Source organism: Gavia stellata, chromosome 3, assembly GCF_030936135.1.
Source record: "Gavia stellata isolate bGavSte3 chromosome 3, bGavSte3.hap2, whole genome shotgun sequence".
NCBI classification, from domain to species: domain Eukaryota; kingdom Metazoa; phylum Chordata; class Aves; order Gaviiformes; family Gaviidae; genus Gavia; species Gavia stellata.
Genome location: NC_082596.1, coordinates 26554254 through 26575216, shown reverse-complemented (window position 1 = coordinate 26575216; position 20963 = coordinate 26554254). Strand labels below are relative to the sequence as shown.

Genomic DNA, 20963 nt, shown 5'->3' with positions numbered 1-20963 from the left:
TTATTTCATTCTGGTTATTTCTAAACTATTAGTTAGTAAATGTCCAAGTGCCTTCAGCAATCTTTCAATATTTGGTCAATACCACCCTGCTCACAGAGGTGACGATCCTAATCTGACAGTTCATGTTCAGGGCAAGACTCCCTCAAATGGCGGCAGAATTTAGTCCAGAGCACTTACATGGCGAACGATGTCTGCGCCCTGGTAATGAACCTCAGTGCATCTCTACACACATGCCCCGGATCATTAGAGAGAGATCCCCAACCTTTGACATTAGAAGTCTGATCTAAGACAGAAAAATCTAAGCCGATTTAGCTAAGCATCAGATCTTGCCCCAGCGCTCCAGCTTTTGCTAGACTATCTCTCCCAACACCGTGGTCCTATAGACTCTGGAGCTTCTCAGCATACTTTTAATGCATGGGACCTTATACACCACCTATTAAAGAACTCACCCTGACCATCTGATGATGAGCAGTGGTAAATCCCCCACAGAAGGCTAGCCTGTAGTACAGCTGTGGTCTGTTGAATGGCTGCCTGCCAACCCAAGCCCGTGCCTGTGCGCAGTCCATCCCCTAGAGCTGTAGCAAGTCATTGGGAAGGAGGCAACATGGTGCTCCTTGGAAGACATGCTGCTTGGGAGCACCTTTCCCCCTGGGTTGGGTCCTGCACTAGCTGTATCGATCTTCTTTCTGCACAGAAGGTTTGGGCAAGACTTGGAGGTCCTCCCCAGGGCTGTGGCCAGCCACCAAAACACAAATTCCCTCCGTGGTCCAAGCAGGCCCCTCAGCCCTGAGCTGGTGATCACCACAGAGATCTGCAAGCAGATTTGGGGCACAGCAGGGTGAGAACTTCTGTCTTTGATAATCCTAACCCAAGAATCAAGGGTGTCTGCAGTGGCAAATGCAATCTGTATCAGCAAGACTCCTTCTTAGTGGGACCTCCTGAGGTCCTCCCCAGGCAGTGGTCAGGGAAGGTGCCAGCCTTTGCCCTAGCCTGGCATCCCACGTCAGCACAGAAGTACCTTACGTTGCCATAGCTGCAAAATCAGGGGATTGTCATACTGCAACACACTCAGCTCCATGTATATAATCAGCTCAGTTTATTGTTGTGGTCAGAACTCGGGACTTCCACCACCAAAAATCCAAGCTGCTACTGCTTTGGGATGAAATACGCTCTTTCTTGCAGCATCACTACTTGTGGATTAGTACAACCAAACACTGTGCTTCAGAGACTCCCCAAAATGGCAAGGTCTTGACTGGGGGAGCCCATAAGGGCTCCTACAATAAACTATGTAGAGATGAATGTCATTGTAGCCACATTACCCCATTCTTTGCATCTCTTCCTTGGACACCCATCTGTTGTCATTTCAAGCATAAACTACATATCTTCATCTTAAAGATCCTTCGTCACCAGTCCTGTCCTCGTAACTTAGCTACTATCTGTAATTGCATTCATCAGTGAACATGCCGGTTTCCCCAGCTCTTTTGTTAAGTTACAGAAAACACTTTTCCATGCTATCCTTCATGCTTTGAAAGCATGCTCAGCTCACATTCACAAAATCGCCTCATCCCTCTAAATCCTTTTTTTGCCAGGGTGCTAATAACCACGATAATCATCAGGTGGCTGGTATGCTGAGATGCCCACCTATTCCACTGCTTAAGGATGTTTCATCTCTTCCTTACGCTCGCTCTTTCACCAGCCTTCCTCTATCCAAACACAGCCCATTTTCCCAAAAGCAGGCTGTAACTTCATTGGGGGTGGGGGCATCCTTTTGTCCTGCATTTGTACAGCCTTTGTCACCGTGGGGTGCTGGTACCGTGCTCAGGTAGTTCACGATGCAAAACGGAGCCCAAAGCAGGCGTACGTCAAAGCTCAACCAACCACTTCTCTCACCAGGTCCTTGCGGCTGGCCCAGAGTTTTGTGCACGGCCTGGACTCTCCAGGTAATGCTGTGCAGCTGAATTTGGCAGCTAAAAACCTGCAGGGTTACGCTGGGCACGGAGGGTGAAGCTCTGATGCTACAGCCTGAGCGGCGCGCCAGGAGGGAGACCTCCCCTCCCGCGGAGGGGGGCTCTTCGCAGAGGGAGGTGGGGTGCCGAGCAAGCAGCACCCACAGGAGATGCTCTGATTAGGGCCCCGCGGCCTGGGGGGGGCCCTCTGACGGGTCAGCATTGCCCGGCCCGGAGACACGCCGGCTCTGGAGCCGGGCTGGTAGGCGGGGGCGGCAGGGAACTGCACCTCACTGCCCGTGTGATGTTAATTCGGAGGCTGCGAGGCGGGGTGGGCTGACAGGAGCCCGCAGCTCCACGCCTCCCGAGCGGGCCGGCGCCGGCTGCAGGGACCGACCCTCTCCCCACCACCCCGCCGGAAGCGCGGGCCAGCCGGCCGCCTGCGCCTCGGTACGCCTCGGCTGCCCTCCGGCCTCCCCCCTCGCTCCGCCACCACAGTTCCGCCGGAGAAGGCGCCCGACGGCGGGAGCAACGGCGGGGCGGCAGGAAGTGAGGGGCCGCTGCGCTCCGCTCGCCGTGTTATGCGAGAGTGCTCCCGCCCCCGGGGCCGACGAGAGGCGGGCGACGGCGGCAGGAGCGCGGGTGGGGTGGTGTCGCCCCGGGGAGAGCGGCGGGGGGCTCTGGTGGCGGGCGGCGGCCTCAGGCTGGCGATGGAGGAAGGTGAGGGGGGCGGCGGCGCGTGTGTCACCCTTATACCCCTCCGCCGCCGCCGGCGGGGCGGGCGGGACTGCGAGCTGCCCCGTCCCGTCCCGCGGTACCGTGTGAGGGGGCGCGCGCCCAGCGGCCGGCCCGGCGGGGCCGCCGCCGCCTCAGGCCGCGGAGCTGGCGGGCGGGGAGGGAGGGAGGTCTGTGTGGCCCCGACCGGCGCCTGCTGTGCTGTGCCGGGGCCGGGGGCCGGGGCCGGGGGCCGGGGCCGGGGCCGGGGGCCGGGGCCGGGGCCGGGGCCGCCGCCGCCGCCGCCGCCGCCGCCGCTTCCCCTGGCGCAGGTCGGCAGTGGGGCTGCGGCTGGGGCTCGCGCTTTTGTGTCGGGTACGCGCCGGGATAGCAACGCACGTACGAAGGCAGAGCACTCGCCTGCAGGAGAGCGAGTCGGCCTCCCCCGGCAGTGCTGGTCCCGCCGCTGCAGCGGCTGGTGGCAGTGCCGGCTCAGGCCAGACCGATCCCTCCTCGGCGGCCCCCTCTGGCCCCGCTGGCGAGGCCTCCTCTTCCCCGCCCAGGGCGGCCCGTCGTTCGCAGCACCAAGCGGGAGGAAGCTGGGTGGATGGGAGCCCAGAAACTTGGGGTCTGTTTCTCTTCCCTCACCCGGCATTGCACCCCGGGGCAGCATCCGTCGGCTCTGTGGATGCCTCTGTGAGTGTGCTTTTTCTTTGGCATCCCTTCCGTTTCCCCGTTTGTATGTGTTAGTCTGTCTCCTCTCCCATTTCACTTTTAGCCTCCCATACAATCATTTTTCTCCAGGTCTCTTTTGTGCTAACCCGCTTTGTGGGGACTAGGAGACGGCATTTAGTTTTCTTGGGGAAATCAACAGAAATATGACTGTAAGCAGGCACCCACAGAAATGCAAGAGCAAAATAAGTGTATGCAATACTGTCCTATGGCATATTCCAGCCTCCCAACTGTTCACAGCTGGGGGACTTTCTGAGCTGGATGTGGTTTCTGTGTATTTAGTAGTCTTCGGCTGTTTGTCCTCCATGAATGCACTCTTCTTCCCTTGAATCTATGTAAACTCTTCGTTTGCAGAACATTCTTTGGGTAGGAGTGACCTACGTGAAGGTGATGTGCGATGAACTGGTTCCTTTTAGCCTGACTCACTGGGTTTGTTTGATAACTTCTTGTTCCAGTGTTAGAAAAGAAGGTGAATCACTGTTCTATTCAGCCTGTTTGTGCATTTCACTAGCTTGTAGACCTCTGGCATGTTTCTGTTGGTCGTCTTCTTTTCCAGATTGAGGCACCCTCAACTTGCTTCCTCATTCCTTGTATGGGAGCCATTGCACACCTTTGATCATCTTCGTGGCCCATCTCTGAACGTTTCCCAGTTCTACTTTATCCTTCTTTAGATGAGAGGACAAGCATTGCAGATGGTGCTCAATTTGCAGAAGAAAAATGTATTCATATAATCACACACAGGAGCAATGAGTTATGCTTTTCTCCAATAGATAACAAAAATAAATGGAATGCACGTTGTGTGAACAAGAGTTGAAAAAAATATACTGGGAACTTACAGAGAACTAGAAAGCAATCTCGGATGAAAAATTGCTTGCTGGATAGAGAGGTACTAAAGGCTGTGTCATCAATTCAGAATCCTAGGTTATTTTTAGTTGTCACCTCGTTTGACTTTCATTTCACCCCATTTAAAGGATTCATAGAGGTGGAAACAGCGTTTTTCTTGTTTGAGGCATCTGCAAGAGAAACAGAAGTAGCATGCTTGGGTCTTTATTATTGCTTTGCGGGGGAATCTCTTGAGCAGTCTTCAAAAATGAGGTGAAGATCATTTGCCAACAGAGATGTAGTTGTTTCAGAATTAGAATTTTAAATTGTTCTTTCTTTGGGAGTTTTCTATTACTGCTGCTAACTCTAGATTTTGTAAGTGTGTTACATTTCTAATGTGGATCACTTATCTGCCAGAAAAACATAATAAATGCCTTTTCCTCCAGTGTTCTTACTGCTGTTGCTTTGGTCATAACTAGGAAGACAAGGGCAGACAGTTGTCTTTCCAAGCACCTATCTGCCCACTCTGGTGATCTAATTTTTTTTCCCCTCGTTTTGTGTGGTACAAGTGGTTTTTAATTGCAGTGCACTTGGTGTTTGCATTGCTGATTAACTTAATATACATGACAGGAAGAGATACTGGTGTATATTTCATTTTGGATTGACATAATGATAAATGTGATATTGAACACCCTAAACCTTGTTTTGTTTAATATCTTTCCAATTCTTGTCTTGTCTAAGAAGGTAGACATTTTCTGTTCATTCCATGAAAAATGTTATTATTGGAATCTTGATTTGCTCAGAATAATTCATAAATTGCTTTGAAAATCCTGTTAAAACACAAATACAGGTGTCCTGCTACAGGCAGACACCACTTTAAAGGTTTATTTATATTACTATCTCTAGTTTCTAACTTTTAAAGCTAATAGTTGGGAGGTAAAAGTAGACCGATTTAGACTTGTGGTAATATACAACCAGAGTAATTAAAAGCTTTATTGTGGGATGTGAAGATTGACACTTCAAGTTTGAAGTTGAATGGCTTTATGGAAGAGGTGGTTTAAGTCCAGAAGGAATCAGTGAGTATAAAATTTCAAGCAGTGTTGGACAGTAGATTAAACTGGATAGCTAAAAATTCTGGAGCATGAGTTACAGTTAAACGTTTTCATCACACATGGATGTCGTCTTTAATATAGTAATTATAACAACTTTTTTTTGCAATGAGGCTTTTTGTATGGAGACTTGCACTCTGTGAATTAGCCGTGTTGCCTTTCAGACTCCAAAATAAATGGGCCAGGGCTTCAAACCGCTGTTGTTTACACAAAACTTAACAGAAGCCAAAGAAGCCCTCAGTTTTGTGATGTGATCTACGTGGCCTAGCAGACTGGGCTTTTTAATTATATGTTAGACTAAAAATTCGTAGGTCTGTTTAGTTCCACTAGATCTGGAAGCAGGAAAAAAGTGATATTATATTTACTTTATAAAGGCTTTCACCATATGAATAACAGGCAGCTCAATTTAAAAATAATGGACTAGCCCAATTTTTGTATTATAGTAATGTGCCTAGTACAGTACTGTACTATAGCAACGTAAAACCAGGATGACAGTAGAATGGAGTTGGCACTAATTTCTCCCAGTGTCTGTATCAACTTATCTAAACTACTGCTTTCCTTCATTTGTGTAATACATTCGCCATGGAATAAACCAGTTACCTTCCAGTTTGGGTTCTGAGTAATCCCAGAGTATGGCCTCAAGAGAAAACTATTGGATTTCCTAAGGAATAACATAGGAATTGATTTCTGTATTGTTATATTGTTATTTTAGTTAGGCATATGAAATACATTTGACAAACAGACTCAATTAGTAGCAATAACTGGCTGTTGCCAGCTGCTGTGTGGATTTCTCAGAGCGTGATTTTTAGGTATTGTGTTGCAATAACTTCAAAAAAATGTCTTCAGGGGCACCAGACCTGCGACAGAGAAAGAAGCAAAACTGCACAGAATCTGACAAAATGGCTCCAGAGGAGAGAAACAAAGAAAACTCAAAGCTGGGAAGATCGCCAAAATGTAAGCTACAGAATTTTTAGCCAACTTATGATTTTTTTTTTTTCATTATTCTTTTACATTTTATGGGAAGATATTTGTAGCACAGTAATTTATAACAGACTTATTTTGAATTAGGTTCTTGAATGTTTCAAGAAAAAACAGGCATGCACATTAGAATTCTTTAATAATAACATTTTATGTATTGCAGAATAAAATGGTAGTCCTGGATTGTTTCAGGTTAGGGGGGAGAGGAAGGGGGAGAGGCAGAGGGGTTAAGAATCTTACTGTTGTTACTATTTGAGTACAAATAAATATTTTAATAGTGTCTGGAATGATCTTTCGGTTGGGAAGCTGAAAGGCATGAAGTAATAGTACTGAAACAAGAACAGACAAAAAGTCCTTACAGCTTTTCAAGAAACAGAACTAAAACCAGGTGTAATTTTAGGCAAGTGCTTACCAAGCTACCAAAAACTTTTATGTTAAAAGTTCACACTAACTCGAGGGAGCTACAGGTGAAGTAGACACCCATTGAATGGGTTTGGTAAAATTCAGATTAGTTCCTTTCTCTTATATTTGTAAACAGAACCAAGAATAGAATATCTCAGTATTGATGTTAGATGTGGTATTGCCACCTCTTTCTGTTAATGTCTTTGAGAAGTTTGTGGTGTTTCAGGTAAAATCTAGAGTACGCTTTGTTTATTTGGAAGACAGTTTTCCTTCTTGGAATTCCTTTCACAATGAAGCTTACTAGAATGGAGAGAAATTTGCAGTGTAGTGTGTGAGTATTTTGTCTGAGTCCTGTGAAGCAGTGGTAACAACTGGGAAAGAAAACTCTGCAGGACAGGAATAACAAACCAGTTCTCGATGTATCTGTGCTGATGATGGTATGATAATTCTGATGCCAGTAAGTTTACCTGCTGTTCAGAAATGAGTCATATTTGGGGTATACTGTTTTTTTCTCAGTCCTCTGGACTATTTTCAGATATGTTAATATCTGTCCCTTTTCAGATATGTTAATTCAGCGTTTTGCAAAACTTTTCTTTGGCTGTCTTGCGGCAGTCACTAGTGGAATGATGTATGCTGTGTACCTCTCAACATATCATGAACGGAAATTCTGGTTTTCCAGCAGGCAGGTAAAGAAAAAAGTTAAACTACTAAAACAAAAGCTGAATTGTGCCCTTGAAATCAAAGCTGATCCATGTCAGGTTGGAACTACTTGCTTGCAGAATCCCATGTCGTTCTAGTCAGTCCTCTGTCTTTGATACAGTCTCTCTTTTTTTCTGCTTTTTTTCTTTGTCTTTTTTTTTTTTTTAAAGTGTTTCTCTTACTAATAGTAGTCTTGTCTTGTCATGATTTTATATGTTTTTCCGTGCCATCCTTTATCATTGAAATACCTTTCTAAAATTTGGAGAAGAAACTGAAGCATACTGGGATTGCATAAGCTAAACAACAGGAGCGTTTCATTTTGTTTGTTTTTTTTTTTTTTAAGGACTGTATTATTTAGTGAAGTATGGGAAGTTGAATGAAATTTAGGTTTGTGACTATGAAAGGATCTTGTGGATCTTGTGCTGACTTATGATGTGGATTTGAGTTGCTCTGATTCTGAGCATGTTTGCGAAGTTATAGAGAGCGTTATATACTTGACAGAGGTGCTGTGAAGATTAATGTTTTGTGGAATACTTTGAAGATGTACAGTGGAGTCATAACCATGTGCTGTATTACAAAACCAGTCTATCTGAATATATATAGTCTTCTATGGGAAGAGATTGCAGGAGGTGAAATTTTTTTTTTTTTTTCCTAGGAACTTGAACGAGAAATTACATTTCAGGGTGACAGCGCCATTTATTACTCATTCTATAAAGAACTGCTAAAGGCTCCTTCGTTTGAAAGAGGTACAAAACCTGTTTGTTTTATTAACCTTGAAAAGTCCCGTTCCTTTTGGAGACGGTAAAAATCTCCTGCAGACTAGGGAGACTGATCTTATGCTCTTATATAGGTATATCAGTCAGATTAATTAAAAACTGCATGCTGACCTAGCTTTTCAGTGCCTTTTAAAAAACAGTATTTAACTATCCTGTATTCCAGCGGATTGCCTTTAATCAATACTCTGGAATAGGATTAATAGTACTCTCATATTGTCCCATATGGAGGTTATCATTAGGTTTGCGTGTGCTACATAGGGGATTTTTTGCCATATATGCATAATTGATCTTTAATTTGGGAATGGGGGATGGAAATGACTGTTTTCCATACTTTGTCAGAAGATGGAACAGTTTTTATCAAGAGTTGATCTTGTCCCTGCTGGAGGTTTCTACTCCTGTCAGCTATGATGAATAGATGTCGAGCATTGAGCAATGGGGACAGGAACCAATAGGAAGGAGAAGAAGCTGGGTGGCAATGGTCTCTCCTCCCTTTGCGCTCCTGCTCTTTATCCTGCACTGGCTCTGGAGCTCACTGACCCCAGGTCCCTAAACCAGCAGAAAGCTAAAGCAATGAAAAGAAGGTGGAACACTTTTGTGCTCATTTAGTGAATTCAGAAGGCTGCCTGGGCTAGCATGGGGAAAAGGCGAGAACTCCAGGAGAGAAGAGGGAGTGAACAGCCCTGTCTTGCTGTTGAACTAATTGAGTCCCCTTGTGAAACCTCATCCATAGCCAGTTAAACTTTGTAGGTATAGTTTTATTGGTTGAACAGTTTCCCAGCTGATGTGTAGCTCTTCAGCAATATATAACAGGTCTTTGGTACAGTCAGTTCCTCATTATTTCTGGGGAGATTACCCATGCTGTGGATAGATGGACTGCCTCATTCAGGCATGCTGCCTCTGCAAACAGAAAGATTCATGTGTCTACTAGGTATTATGGGGGCACACAGTTTTCAAAGGTCTATCATAGCTGTGCTGAACCCAGTTATAAGTCCTGCAAGACCTGGTTTGGCCTGGAGAAAACCAGTTGCAGACCACACACCAAGATATGCTGAGAGCTGGAAACAGTAATCTTGGTTGGCTGTTGCATTGTTGTTGGGGTTTTTGTTCTTTTTTTTTTCTTTCTCTAATTCGGGTTATTTTTCTTCTTCCCTCTATTGTCCTAAGTAATGACGTCACTTTTTAAAATTATAATATCTCAGAATGACGTATCCTCCAAGTATGCCAGCTTCAGTTTCATCTCAATCCCATACAAAGGCATATTGTGTTAAGTGAGTGATTCTTAGAAGTCTCAGAAGCTCAAGGCTGAAAAGGGTGACGAGGCCATCATATCTGACCTTTTTGTGGAGAGAGGTTTAATACATCCTGCTCATACCTGTTAGATCTTTGTCCTGTGAAGGTGATCTGTAGGTGGCTGGTTCCAGGGCTGCATCAGTATGTTACTGAAAAGACTACGCTTCAGCTGGTTAGTTTTGGGCCTTCTATTTAAAGACTAGATCAAAAAATGATAACAACTTTGTTGCTAAATCAGTAGGGTACAATGGCATCTGGCTCAGAAATTTCTCCTTCCTTTAAAATTAGGAGTGGTGAATCAGTCAGTAGCTTTAATGATCAAATGTGTTTTCCCCCTGCCTTTGAGTACACTTTCACCTCTTTTAAGAACAGCAATAGTAAGTGATTGCAAGAATAATACATTTTTTTGTCTATAGGTGTTTATGAGTTGACACACAACAACAAGACAGTATCACTGAAGATGATAAATGCAGTCCAGCAAATGACTTTGTACCCAGAGTTGATTGCTAGTGTTTTATATCAAGCATCTGGTAGCGAAGTATGTGCACTTCTCCTACTTTTTGTGCTTTTATTATGGTTGTGTATGTGTGTGTATGAGACTTTATATGCTGTATACAATAAATACATGCAATTTTTGTTGAATGAATTGAGCTAAGCCTCTTACCAGGTCCAGGTTCTCCTCAATTCTGATCAGTCTCTGGCATGGGATTTTGGGGTTTATATGCACTAAACTTTTCTGGCTGTTATTCTTTACTTCTACAAACCACTTAAAATGTGGAGAGTATCTGTGCTATCCATTAAAAACAGGAAAGTTAGCTCCTTCAGAGTACAGAAGCCTGTTACAGTGGTACCTGTCTCTACCCATTCCTGTATAGATAAAAGGGGAAAACACTTCCGTAGATAAACCTTTTGTCTCTTTCTGCCCTACTTGGGCTTTGTTCTGCTTACGCTGCATACTTGTGTCCTTTCTCATTTATCTTTCTTTTTTTGTTATTTATTTTATTTTATATATGCTTATCTGTGTTTGGAACCTTTTTTGCCACATCTTTACCACTCCAAGTTCCTCCCCTGCATAACTTCTTCCAGTAGTCCTGTAAGCTTTATATCTCAATGCAGTGTAGACTTATTAAATCTGACACATACAATGTTCATGCTAAAGCAAATACAAAAATCATGGCACTAGTAAGCTGAGTCCTGAAGTGTGCTCTTAATTCACACTGCTTTATTCTCCTTGAGCCCAAAATAAAAGCATGCTCAACACTTTTCTGAATAGGGTCCATCTCTTACCTGTTTGTAAAGCACCTAGCACACTGTTAGCAGTATGCAAATAGTAAATAGTAATCGTTTCCAGCTTCAGCTCAGTTGCCGCTATGTCTCTTCATTTTTATTTGTAATTTCAGGAAGTTATTGAACCAGTGTATTTCTACATTGGTATAGTTTTTGGACTGCAGGGAATTTATGTGACTGCATTGTTTGTAACCAGTTGGGTTATGAGTGGGACTTGGCTGGCAGGAATGCTGACTGTAGCATGGTTCATTATTAACAGGTAAGAAAAACATCTTTATACAATCTAGTTTGTCAATAAAGCATTTTAAAATATTAGAGTGGATTGAAATGCTTTCTATTAAACTTGGTGTTCTCATTGTGAGAGCAAGCTCTTATGCTGAATACAAAACATCTTCCAGAGATGCACTGATTCTCATGATGCTTTATTAAAGGAAAGGCCTCCTGTTGTCCAAACCATCCACACTGCCAGCTGAACTGATTTTATGTATGAGTGTGAATACAGGAGTATTCTCACACAACTCCATTTTGCAGAAACGTTCCTTGGAAGGTTTTGGTTTTGTGCTAGTGAGGAATGAAAACAAATATCTGAAGTTGCTGTAAACAGAATTGCTTTCTGTAGCCAGCTCTAAATATTGTGATGCTTAGAAGGAAATGACCAAGTGCATTTTTCTTGTAAAGAGTCTTTCTTGTAAAGAGTCTTTGATTTTTTTTTTTTTTTAATTTGCTTTTTGCAGTGGGTTTTTGTGTGAAGTGGCATCTTCTTAGATGATCCTATATCAAGATTTTTTTATTTAAAAACGTTTCACTTGCAGGATATTGTCCCTTCCCTTTATGAAACACCCCAATAGTAGGGAGCCTCATTTGGGCAATGAGAACTTGTGTTCAGGTTCCTGGTTTGTCACCAAGTAGCTCTGGGGCTTTCTGTGAACTTGAGAGCACTTGAAAGAAAAGAGCTATGGAGGAGCAAAATGTTAGAGATACACCTTTAAAGTTGAACTGTTGGGAAGCATCTTTTAGGAGTGTGAAGTCATCATGACTGAATCTATGATTAGTAGCTAAAAATACTGTTCATCAAGCTGGTCTGAACGGTGGAAGGTAGGAAAAATGCTGGATAAATCTGTATTTTTTTTCAACAGCAAAGAAGATTAAACGTCAACAAATTGAAAGGTCCAGTAGGTAAAAAAGCTCCAAATACGCCTCTGTAAGAGGCTTCAGAGGCAAAAATGAAAGGTGATGCTTTCAAATATCTGAATGATAAAGGAGATTGAGGCTTCTTTTCAAAAGCATAGTAGACACAAAGACGACTATGTACCTCTGAAACTCATGCCTTTGATCTCATTTGAAAGTGTGACTTGTGCTGCTAAGTCACTTGGCACTTCTTAAAACTTTATCCTACAGCTCTAATTGTGCAGATACTTTCAAGTCATTCCATGAGAAGGCCCTGCTGCTGTTTTGGCCCATGCTCCCCATCTGTCTTTAATCTCTTGTTTTGTTGGGCAGAATTTTCCCTGTAGACAGAGGATCTGCTGGTGCTGTTGCTATGAGGGAGCACTACTTTGGATTCTAAGTATGTTGTGCTCGACCACCTAAATAACTTATTTAAAACATATTGATTGAGAACTGAAAGGAGTCTTTTCTCGCAGCTATGAGCTAATTTTCATCGTAATGTGAAAAGCTGCTGTTATGGCAGTGGTATCCTGCCTATGGACATAAGACCATTTAGCACTGCTTGTGGACGAAGAAGGCTGCGTTATCACCGTGCAGGTTGGCAGAAGCAGTGTGTGATGAGTCTGGCTCACACAGTGTTGTGGTGGGTTAGAAAAGGCTGGAGGCAGATGCTTTTTGGCTTCAGTCCTTTAAATGCCACCTAGTAAGGAGACCCGCTGAACAAGTGAGTAAAGATTTGGACCTTCTATGCTGTTATTAAATTTGTGACCTGTATCAGCAGCGAAATTGTGTCAGTGTTACTTTACACCTAATACAGGAATAGTTTGCTTGCAAGGCCACACTGATAACTAGAAGTGACATTTAGGCGTTCCTTGATATTTTTGTTCCATAAATCTTTTAATGATTTTGTTTGTCTGTACTTTATTCTAGGACAGATACAACAAGAATTGATTACTCCATACCATCAAGGGAAAATTGGGCTTTGCCATATTTTGCATGTCAAGTAGCAGCTCTCACAGGCTATTTAAAAAAAACCCTAAATTGTTCTGCTGAGGTAAAGCAAAATTAATTTCTTAATAAAGGGTTGCTGGTAGAATTGTGCTCTAGAGTAGTTACCTCTGTCACTATTGCCCTGCTAGGAAGAAAACAGTAGATGTTTTGTTGCTCTTTTCAAAACAACCACTTGGATTTCACCTAGGCATGTGCAGTTTTTGCTAAGTGACTCGTGCCCTGCCCTGTTATGCCCCCATGAGGGTTCAGAGAGAACAGTGTCATAATGAGCTGTGTGCTGTCTTTTTAAAATAAACTGATGCAGAATTTTTCTCACTATGTAAACTATTTTGTCACTCTTCCTGTTGCTCGGAGAAGATGGTGGTAACTTCCTTTCCCTGTCTGTCAAAGATGTTTCTTCTGATTGGCTTTAAATGTTTTTGAATGTTTCAGTAATTACTTTCTTCCATCTGAGAACATATTAAATACGACTGAAGTCCATGTTTTAATTATTTCCTAAAATAATAATTAGTTTCCATAGTTTCTGTTTTAATGACCCCTCAGTTACTAGTGATAGAGATGCGTAGGTATGAAATTAATGCTTTTTTTGTTTTTTTTTTTCTCTAGAAGTTTTGTTACCTTTTGGTGAGTGCTTCGACATATACCTTCATGATGATGTGGGAATACAGTCATTATCTCCTGTTTGTCCAGGCTGTTTCTCTTTTTCTGCTAGACAGCTTTGCTCTGGCACAGACAGAGAAGGTATTAAACTCTTCAACCTACTGATAGTTGGGGACTTAAATACAGCCTCAGAAGTGCCTGCCATACATGCTGCTTAGAAGCTCCAAAGGGCACAGACTGAGTGATGACTTGAGTGTCTTGCAGCCTGGGTCCAGCTGAGGTGCATGTCATGTCCATCGGAAGAATAAAATAGCTTTAAACTCATTCTCTTTTGGACTACTGTGTTTGGAACAGCGCTCCTGACAAAAGGGTCAGAAGCTAAATGAAGCTTGTGAGACCTGAAACATCCTTGGAGAGTTGAAAGAGTGATGAATGATACTCAGTCATGCATCCTTTTTGGCCTAGCTGCCACTTCATTTCCTTTCCCTATTCACAGCAGGGTGGGGCTGACCAAAAAACTGCTCTGTTGGCTCTGTGCAGTTAAGGGGCTCATTTTCACTCTGAGTGCCCACCCAGTACTGATTTAGTCAATAAATAGGCTAGACAGATGCTGAAAGCCAATTGATTTTTCAATACAAGAAAGCATTTGAATTTATTCTGCAAAATGGTTCTTAGAAATGTTGCAATAACAAGGCATTTTTACTCTGCCTGTTGCAATGGTATGTATGCTACTTTGTACATGTGTGCCTTCTAGTTTTATTAGATGTAACTTCTGTTTCAAACTGCATGTAATACTAATCCATCACCTCCTCTTTCAATTGCATTTTTTCCTGTTCCTCAGCAGTGGGAAATGTTTGATCTATTTTAGTTGAAAGCAAGGCCCTTAAAATATAAGGGAGAAGATTAGTGTTTTAGTAGAAGTCTAAAGAATAAAGAATCAGGGTTTACAAGATATGCTTATCAATTAGTAAATAACAGAAAGTAACAGTAACAGTCTATGTATTCCTGAGATAGGTTAAATGAACAAGTTATTGTGAGGGCAAGGAAAGCGCATGTTTACAGTAGTCAGCTCTCACACAAATTGTGTGTTTTCATACTGTTGCATTGTGGTTACTGCTTCATGCTGCGTCACAGTGAGGTGTTACAGAATGGGGAGAGCTTGCAAAATACTACTACTTTTGGCATTTTTACAGAATTCTTGTGAAGTAATTGTGCACTAGTTACTGAGGCTGACCAGGATCATTTTGATGTGAAATACTTTCCAGAGACAAATGGGACTCTGCTAGATTCATGATTTGGAGAATAGAGATCCATTAATCCCCTGAGTAACAGAGGAATGGAGTGAGCTATCTACTGCTTTAAAAAGCAAGACATATATCCACAGTAATTTTATTTTATTGTGTTTTATTTTGTTTCTTCAACAGGTGCATGAAGTATACAAAATCTACTTGTTTTCTCTCTTCTTGGGGTACCTTTTGCAGTTTGAAAATTCAGCCTTACTAGTGTCACCATTACTGAGTCTTGTAGCAGCTTTAATGCTCTCTAAATGCCTTCAGGTAACTAGACTCTCCTCTGACTCTGAGTGTAGTTATTACTATTTAAACTGAACTCCAAATGATACGGCATTCTTAAAATATTTTTGCAGATGAATATGAAAAAAGGTACATTTATGTCAAGATTGCTGAAAATAATGTACATTTATTTGGTACTTACAATAACAGTGACACTAAACTTCTTACTAAAGGTAAGATTCCTCTGTAAAAAATTATTTTAATTGTCAAAATCTAAATGGAAAGTTGCAAATGTATCTTGGAAAAAGCTTTTGAAGTGTTGCTTATCTTATTGATCTGAGAGTTCATAGCTTAATTCATAACAAATTGGAGTACTAAAAATTGAGTCATTTTGTATCTATATAAAAAGTCTTTAACAACTCAAGCAGCTGGTTTTTGTTGGGGTTTTGGTCTTTTGGGTTGAGGTTAAAGCATAGTATAGAAATACTCTCTAAATCACACTTTAGCTGTTTCATAAATGTGGTTTTTGTTATAACTTGGATGGCATCTACAAACTGGTCTGAATATTAAAACAATATTCTTGTGCATGGAGAAGACCTGGTAGCCCGGAACAGGTATGAGTAGTCTCAAGGTAGATGTTAATTTTCAGTTAAATTTCAACTAGAACATGGGAACAGAGACCTTCAGTTAGTGTAGGAGTCAACTAGGAGTTGAGATTACACAATGGGATTTTAGGCTGGTCTTATATTTTGATTAGCAACTCCCTCTTGCTGGCTCTAGTCTTTTACATAATTTATTGTGCTTTTCCTCTATGTCTCAACCCTGGTTGTCTTAATTAACAGTGTCGACTTAAAAATAAAAAGCTAGTGAACCCTAAAAAGTTTGAGACAATGCTCAGATCTGATTGTTTTGTTGTGCCATTCACACTGGCTAGCCTTGCTGTATCTCCAGGAAAATAAAACCTAACCTTGAAAAATACGAGTTAAGTTACATAGAGAGTACACACAACTTTTGGCTGCTCAAACAATTTATGTGAAAATTACAAATGCTCATAACTTTTGCTAGGCTTCAGTCCTATTGTTTAGTGGAGCCAAACGCAATGTTCTTTGGCTTGCTTGGGGGTAAGTCAATGTCTGTTTTTCACGATCCTTTTTACACCGCTCGGTAGTCTTTTGACAACTTATTGACAGCTTTTCACTTGCCCTCCTGTTGGCATACATGAATGAAATGAAGGGAATTATATTCTCAAGGAAACCCTAAAGATAGATTTATTTAAGTGAAGATTTACAATACTATACCAGTACCTTAATTGGCACACTTAATCCAATTTGTTAGTTTTAACTAGATCTTGAATACTTGATTGTTCCCTGCCATTTTGTAATCTGAATGAATTGACTATGTGAAAGCTGCTTCCAGCACTTGGTAAAGATTTTTCTCTGCTAAATTAATTTTCAGATGTTTGTTCCTCATAAAGAAAACGAGCATTTGCTGAAGTTCATTGAAGTAAAACTTGGCTTAAACACAACTAAGTAAGTTTTTAATCTCTTTACACCTTCTAAGATAGCCGAACTTCTGAAACTGCTCTGAGAAGTATAAAATTTCAGTGGCTTGTGAGAATTTTATAGAGGAGTTAAGGAAACACTTTCTGTTTGTCGCCTGGTTTTAAGATTGAATTAAAAAAAGGATGCATATACAGAATTTACTTAGGATTTTGAGGTTTCCGAGGCACCTCAATATTTTTCATGGCTTGGGGTGAAAGCGTTTCATAGATTTTTGTTTTCTTTTGATGTTGAAGAGCAAAAACTTTCTGTACCCTGCCTAGTGTTTCTAATAAGACTTGAAAGCAAATGTAATAGGGTAAAGGTGGTGGTACTAACTTTTTATAGCCTGGAAAAGAAAGGGCTCCAAAAAGAGTCACGAACTATCAAAACAGGGTTGGGTTGTGGCGTTTTATTTTTAGTTTTGTAAGAGTAAGACCCCCCAAAAACCACCTGAATGTTTTGGAAGAAATTAGGACAAGAAACAACTTAAAAGTCGGAGGGAATTGTTGTGATTCTAAGAAAAACTGTTTGCATCTGTAAAAGAGTTGAATGTTGGTCTACAAGAAGAAGACATCATGGCCATAGTTTTTCTGGAAAACTTTGAATGGAGTATTGGTAAGGACTGAGACACCTCCTGGACCCAGGCCAAGACTTGCAGTTCTGTGCAGGAATTGGGACTCTCTCCTGGGAACTGTATCTCTTACAAAACTACTTCACAGCCTTTCAGGGGAAGAAGTGGAAAATGACATCACACATAATTGAAATTGTTGGGGAATTTTTGGAAGACAAGCTGTAATGACATTGACTAAGATGCATTGTTTAACATACATACATGCACGTTCTTAAGTGTTTTGCAAGAAAAGAAAGGACTGTTTCTGGTCAGGATTTCGGTTTATTCAGCTACCAGGTATTACGGATTTTATTTTTTTTTTCCCCCGGGGACTTGCTACATGTTACTTTCCAGGCTGTCAAACTCTGCGATGAAGCCAGTGATTGAGGCAAACTAGGTGCAACTACGCCTAGAAAATTGTGTAACTGTGGGTTGGAATTATGGTTTGCGGCACAACAGCTTCAAGATCTGTCTTTTAAGGCCAGTTTGGACATGCCCAGCTGTTAATCTTTAAACTGATTCTGTCTAATTGAAAGTGGTTCAGTTTTCTAGTCTTCCCTTTGGGGAAAAGAAAAGAGGGAGGAAAGCGAAATGAAATAAGACAAGAATGCATTCATGGCATCACATGCTGCACCAATTCCAGTTGAGAATACACATTGATAGTGCTGCTTGGCAGAGTATATAATCGTTCTGCTCATTAATTGAGAAAGAAGAATGATTGAGTGGGTTCAGCTACAGAACTAGAATTTCAGCATTAAGGATTCTATTCTTGGCAGTGCCTCAGGCTTGTTTGTGATCTCAGATGACCACTTTCCTTTCTTCATCTCCCTGTTTGGAATGAGGACAAGCATACCTTCTTGCATCAATATCTCTAAAATATTAATCCACTGTGACAACAAAGTGCCTTGTGGTCCCCATAATGGAGTTATATGGGAGGCTGGGTTTTTGTGATTTAATAAGAGTTGTCTGGTCTCTTCAGATCACAGATTCTTTTTTGGAAGATAAGCTTTTGACAGTTACTCTAAAGAGTACTTGCAAAGCAATTTCAAATGATAACATGATAAGTTTTCAAAGACGAATTTCAAATAGTTTCCTATGACATGAATAGGTTAAACTGTGATTGGTTGTGTGCTGGGCTTTTTTCTAATCTGTGGGGCATTGTTATTGTTTTTAATGGGATGTTTTTGCCTTACTAGGAATTTTACCATGAATTGGCTCCTTTGTCAAGAATCTCTTCAGGCACCCTCCCAAGACTTTTTTTTGCGACTAACACAGTCATCACTGTTGCCTTTCTATATTTTAGTATTAATTATCTGCCTTTTTTCTGTAACTCAGGTCATTTTTAGGAGAATTTGGTAAGTAACTTATACTGAAAAATAAAAAGTTAAAAATAAGAGGTTCATGGATGTCTAAGTGAATGGTCATCATGTTTGTTGCTCCAAAGTTTGTTGCACCATTGAGCTTGCGAGGGTGTGAGCACCAGTGGAAAGGCCCACCAGAGGCTCCTAAAGAAAGACCTTTAGTGACGAGCTTCTTGAGCATCCCTCCAGTCAAGACAGGGAGTTGTCATTACTTTGTTTTCCCATAGGTGCAATCCCTGCAGAGCTCTGGCTAGTGTTTTGTGATATGTTTATGTTTCTCTCCATTGCAAGGGAGAAAGAAATTTTGTGTGTTTTCCCCTTCCAACAGCAAGGTTATCTGATTGTTGCTACAGGATTTGTTTCTCTGTTTTGGGTGGTTGGTTGGTTGGTTGGGTTTTTTTTCCAAGTTTACAAACTGTGAAGGATGAGATGGGTGGAGTTGAGAGAATTTCAGATTTCTAATGCTTCACTGTGGTTTTGGTTTTTTTTTTTTTCCCCCCAATTCTTTTTTACTGTGGTAAGGTCAATCAGCCTTTGCTGCTCAGAACAGAGCTGAAGTAAAACTGACTCAATCATGTTTAGTTTCACAGTTCCCTTGAGAGAAGGGGTAGTGGAGCTCTCTGCTTACAGACTAAAAATAGCAAGACTGTAGATCCTAGCGTAACTTGTCTTGGAAACTCAATGGCTAGGAAATTATCTCTTCCTGGTAGAAAACGAATGGTGTAACTGCTCAGGTATTAGGGCAAATTTCTCACTTGTCTGCAGCAAAAATTAATAGATTTTTTTCAAGGGCTAAGACTTCTAACAGATAAAGATTATACTGCTATAAATGAAAATGTTCGTCAGGGTGGATGTATGATAGTATATTCAAAACAATGAAACAAACTCTTAATTTTTTGCTAGTGTTGAAATAGCTGTTTACTACTTTGTAATGAGCAGTGACTCCAGTATGTCCAACAGCTTTTTAAAGAAAAGTTTAAAATAAACCTTCTACCCTCTCAATTATTAACCATTTCAAAATTAAAAAAAAAATCTCAAATATTTTTCCATTTGTCGTGAGGAAAATCATATCATGGTAGAAGAAAATGTCATCTATTGTGTGCCTTGCTATCTTGTTTGTAGAAAAACATTTGTTTTAAGAATTTGGTTATGATTTTCATTTATAATATATTACTGGAATCTATGATAATGTGACTAAAAGCTGGTTTTGGTGTCTTACTTTGTCATAAAATGGTATACACATTCCATACACAATTATTGTCCTACAGATTCCATAATTCTTCACCAAGCTAGTGATATGAAGAAACTTAGTTAGAATGCATGTACCACATGATTCATCTAAATGCTTGCAGAGTGTGCAGTTTTTTAAATTAGACTGTCTCTTGTTGCTGAATTACCTTAAAATAGGATTTACAGTCATAGGCAGTGATTCCATTGTATTAATTCACAGCCATTGCTCCAGAGAGGTTACAGTCTAAAACAAGGGACAGCGGGTACTGATAGATCATTGATGAAGTACAAAAAAAAAAAAAAAACAAAGCAGTGCAACAATATTGTATAATATGACAAGGAATGATCTCAGTGTACTGCTGACTTAACAATCATAAAAGTATTTTTATTGGCACCTTTGCCTGAGATAATGTCTGAATTAAGTGATGTCTCATTTTCTCCAACTGCAGTGGTGAACCACTGAAAGAGACAGTTAAACTTGAGGATGGTCGAATTGGAGAGAGGCCAGAAATAGTTTATCATGTAATTCACACAATTTTACTTGGTTGTCTAGCGATGTGTTTGGAAGGGTAAGTCTGATTTTGATGTATCTTTTTTGAAAGCAACAGAGAGTTCCTAACTGGACATGATACACCATTCACTCTTTGAAATTCACCCCTTTTCAGAAATGTATTTGGCATATAGTGGTACTAGTTAGTAGGGGAGATAGCAAAGATAATTTTAACTATAAATTGGATACAGGTGTATGATGAACTGTGCTTGGTTTCTTTAACATGTTTTCCAAGCTTTAATGCAGCCAAAATCTGAGACATTAATTGAAGCAAATTTTAATTACTTTATTTATGGTATTTAAGTGTAGAACTGCACTGTAATTCTTTTAATATTGTATTCTAGTGAGATCTTGCATAGTGTTTTCATGAACAGTGTATGTTCGGGAATATTGAGACGTGGAAGATTTCTTGTCCATCTTCTTGTGTCTAGACTAGCATGAAGTATACCTTTGCTTGATATGCTAAAGCAGTAGCAAAGCTGTTTTCAAAGATATTGTGTTAGTCTTTAGAACTACAGAAGCTAATGTTGGGAAGATGTTGTTCTTCTAATCTAGGCTCTCAGCTAAATCAGCTTGAAAGTGGTAGACCTGTGTTTGTATTATGCTCATCATCCTAAAATCTGAATA

General features: G+C 41.1%; 1 protein-coding gene across 1 annotated transcript in view; it reads left to right on the top strand.

The window, feature by feature from the left end:
- Positions 1–2527: 2527 nt before the first annotated feature.
- Positions 2528–20963, top strand: part of DPY19L4 (dpy-19 like 4) — a 29335-nt gene continuing 10899 nt past the window's right edge. The window contains exons 1-13 of the mRNA XM_059836149.1: positions 2528–2666; positions 6170–6277; positions 7265–7389; positions 8058–8148; positions 9885–10006; positions 10869–11014; positions 12853–12976; positions 13540–13674; positions 14958–15089; positions 15179–15277; positions 16500–16573; positions 18392–18550; positions 20236–20355. Of these exons, the coding sequence (XP_059692132.1) occupies positions 2528–2666; positions 6170–6277; positions 7265–7389; positions 8058–8148; positions 9885–10006; positions 10869–11014; positions 12853–12976; positions 13540–13674; positions 14958–15089; positions 15179–15277; positions 16500–16573; positions 18392–18550; positions 20236–20355 (1574 nt within the window). The remainder of the gene's footprint in view (positions 2667–6169; positions 6278–7264; positions 7390–8057; positions 8149–9884; positions 10007–10868; positions 11015–12852; positions 12977–13539; positions 13675–14957; positions 15090–15178; positions 15278–16499; positions 16574–18391; positions 18551–20235; positions 20356–20963) is intronic.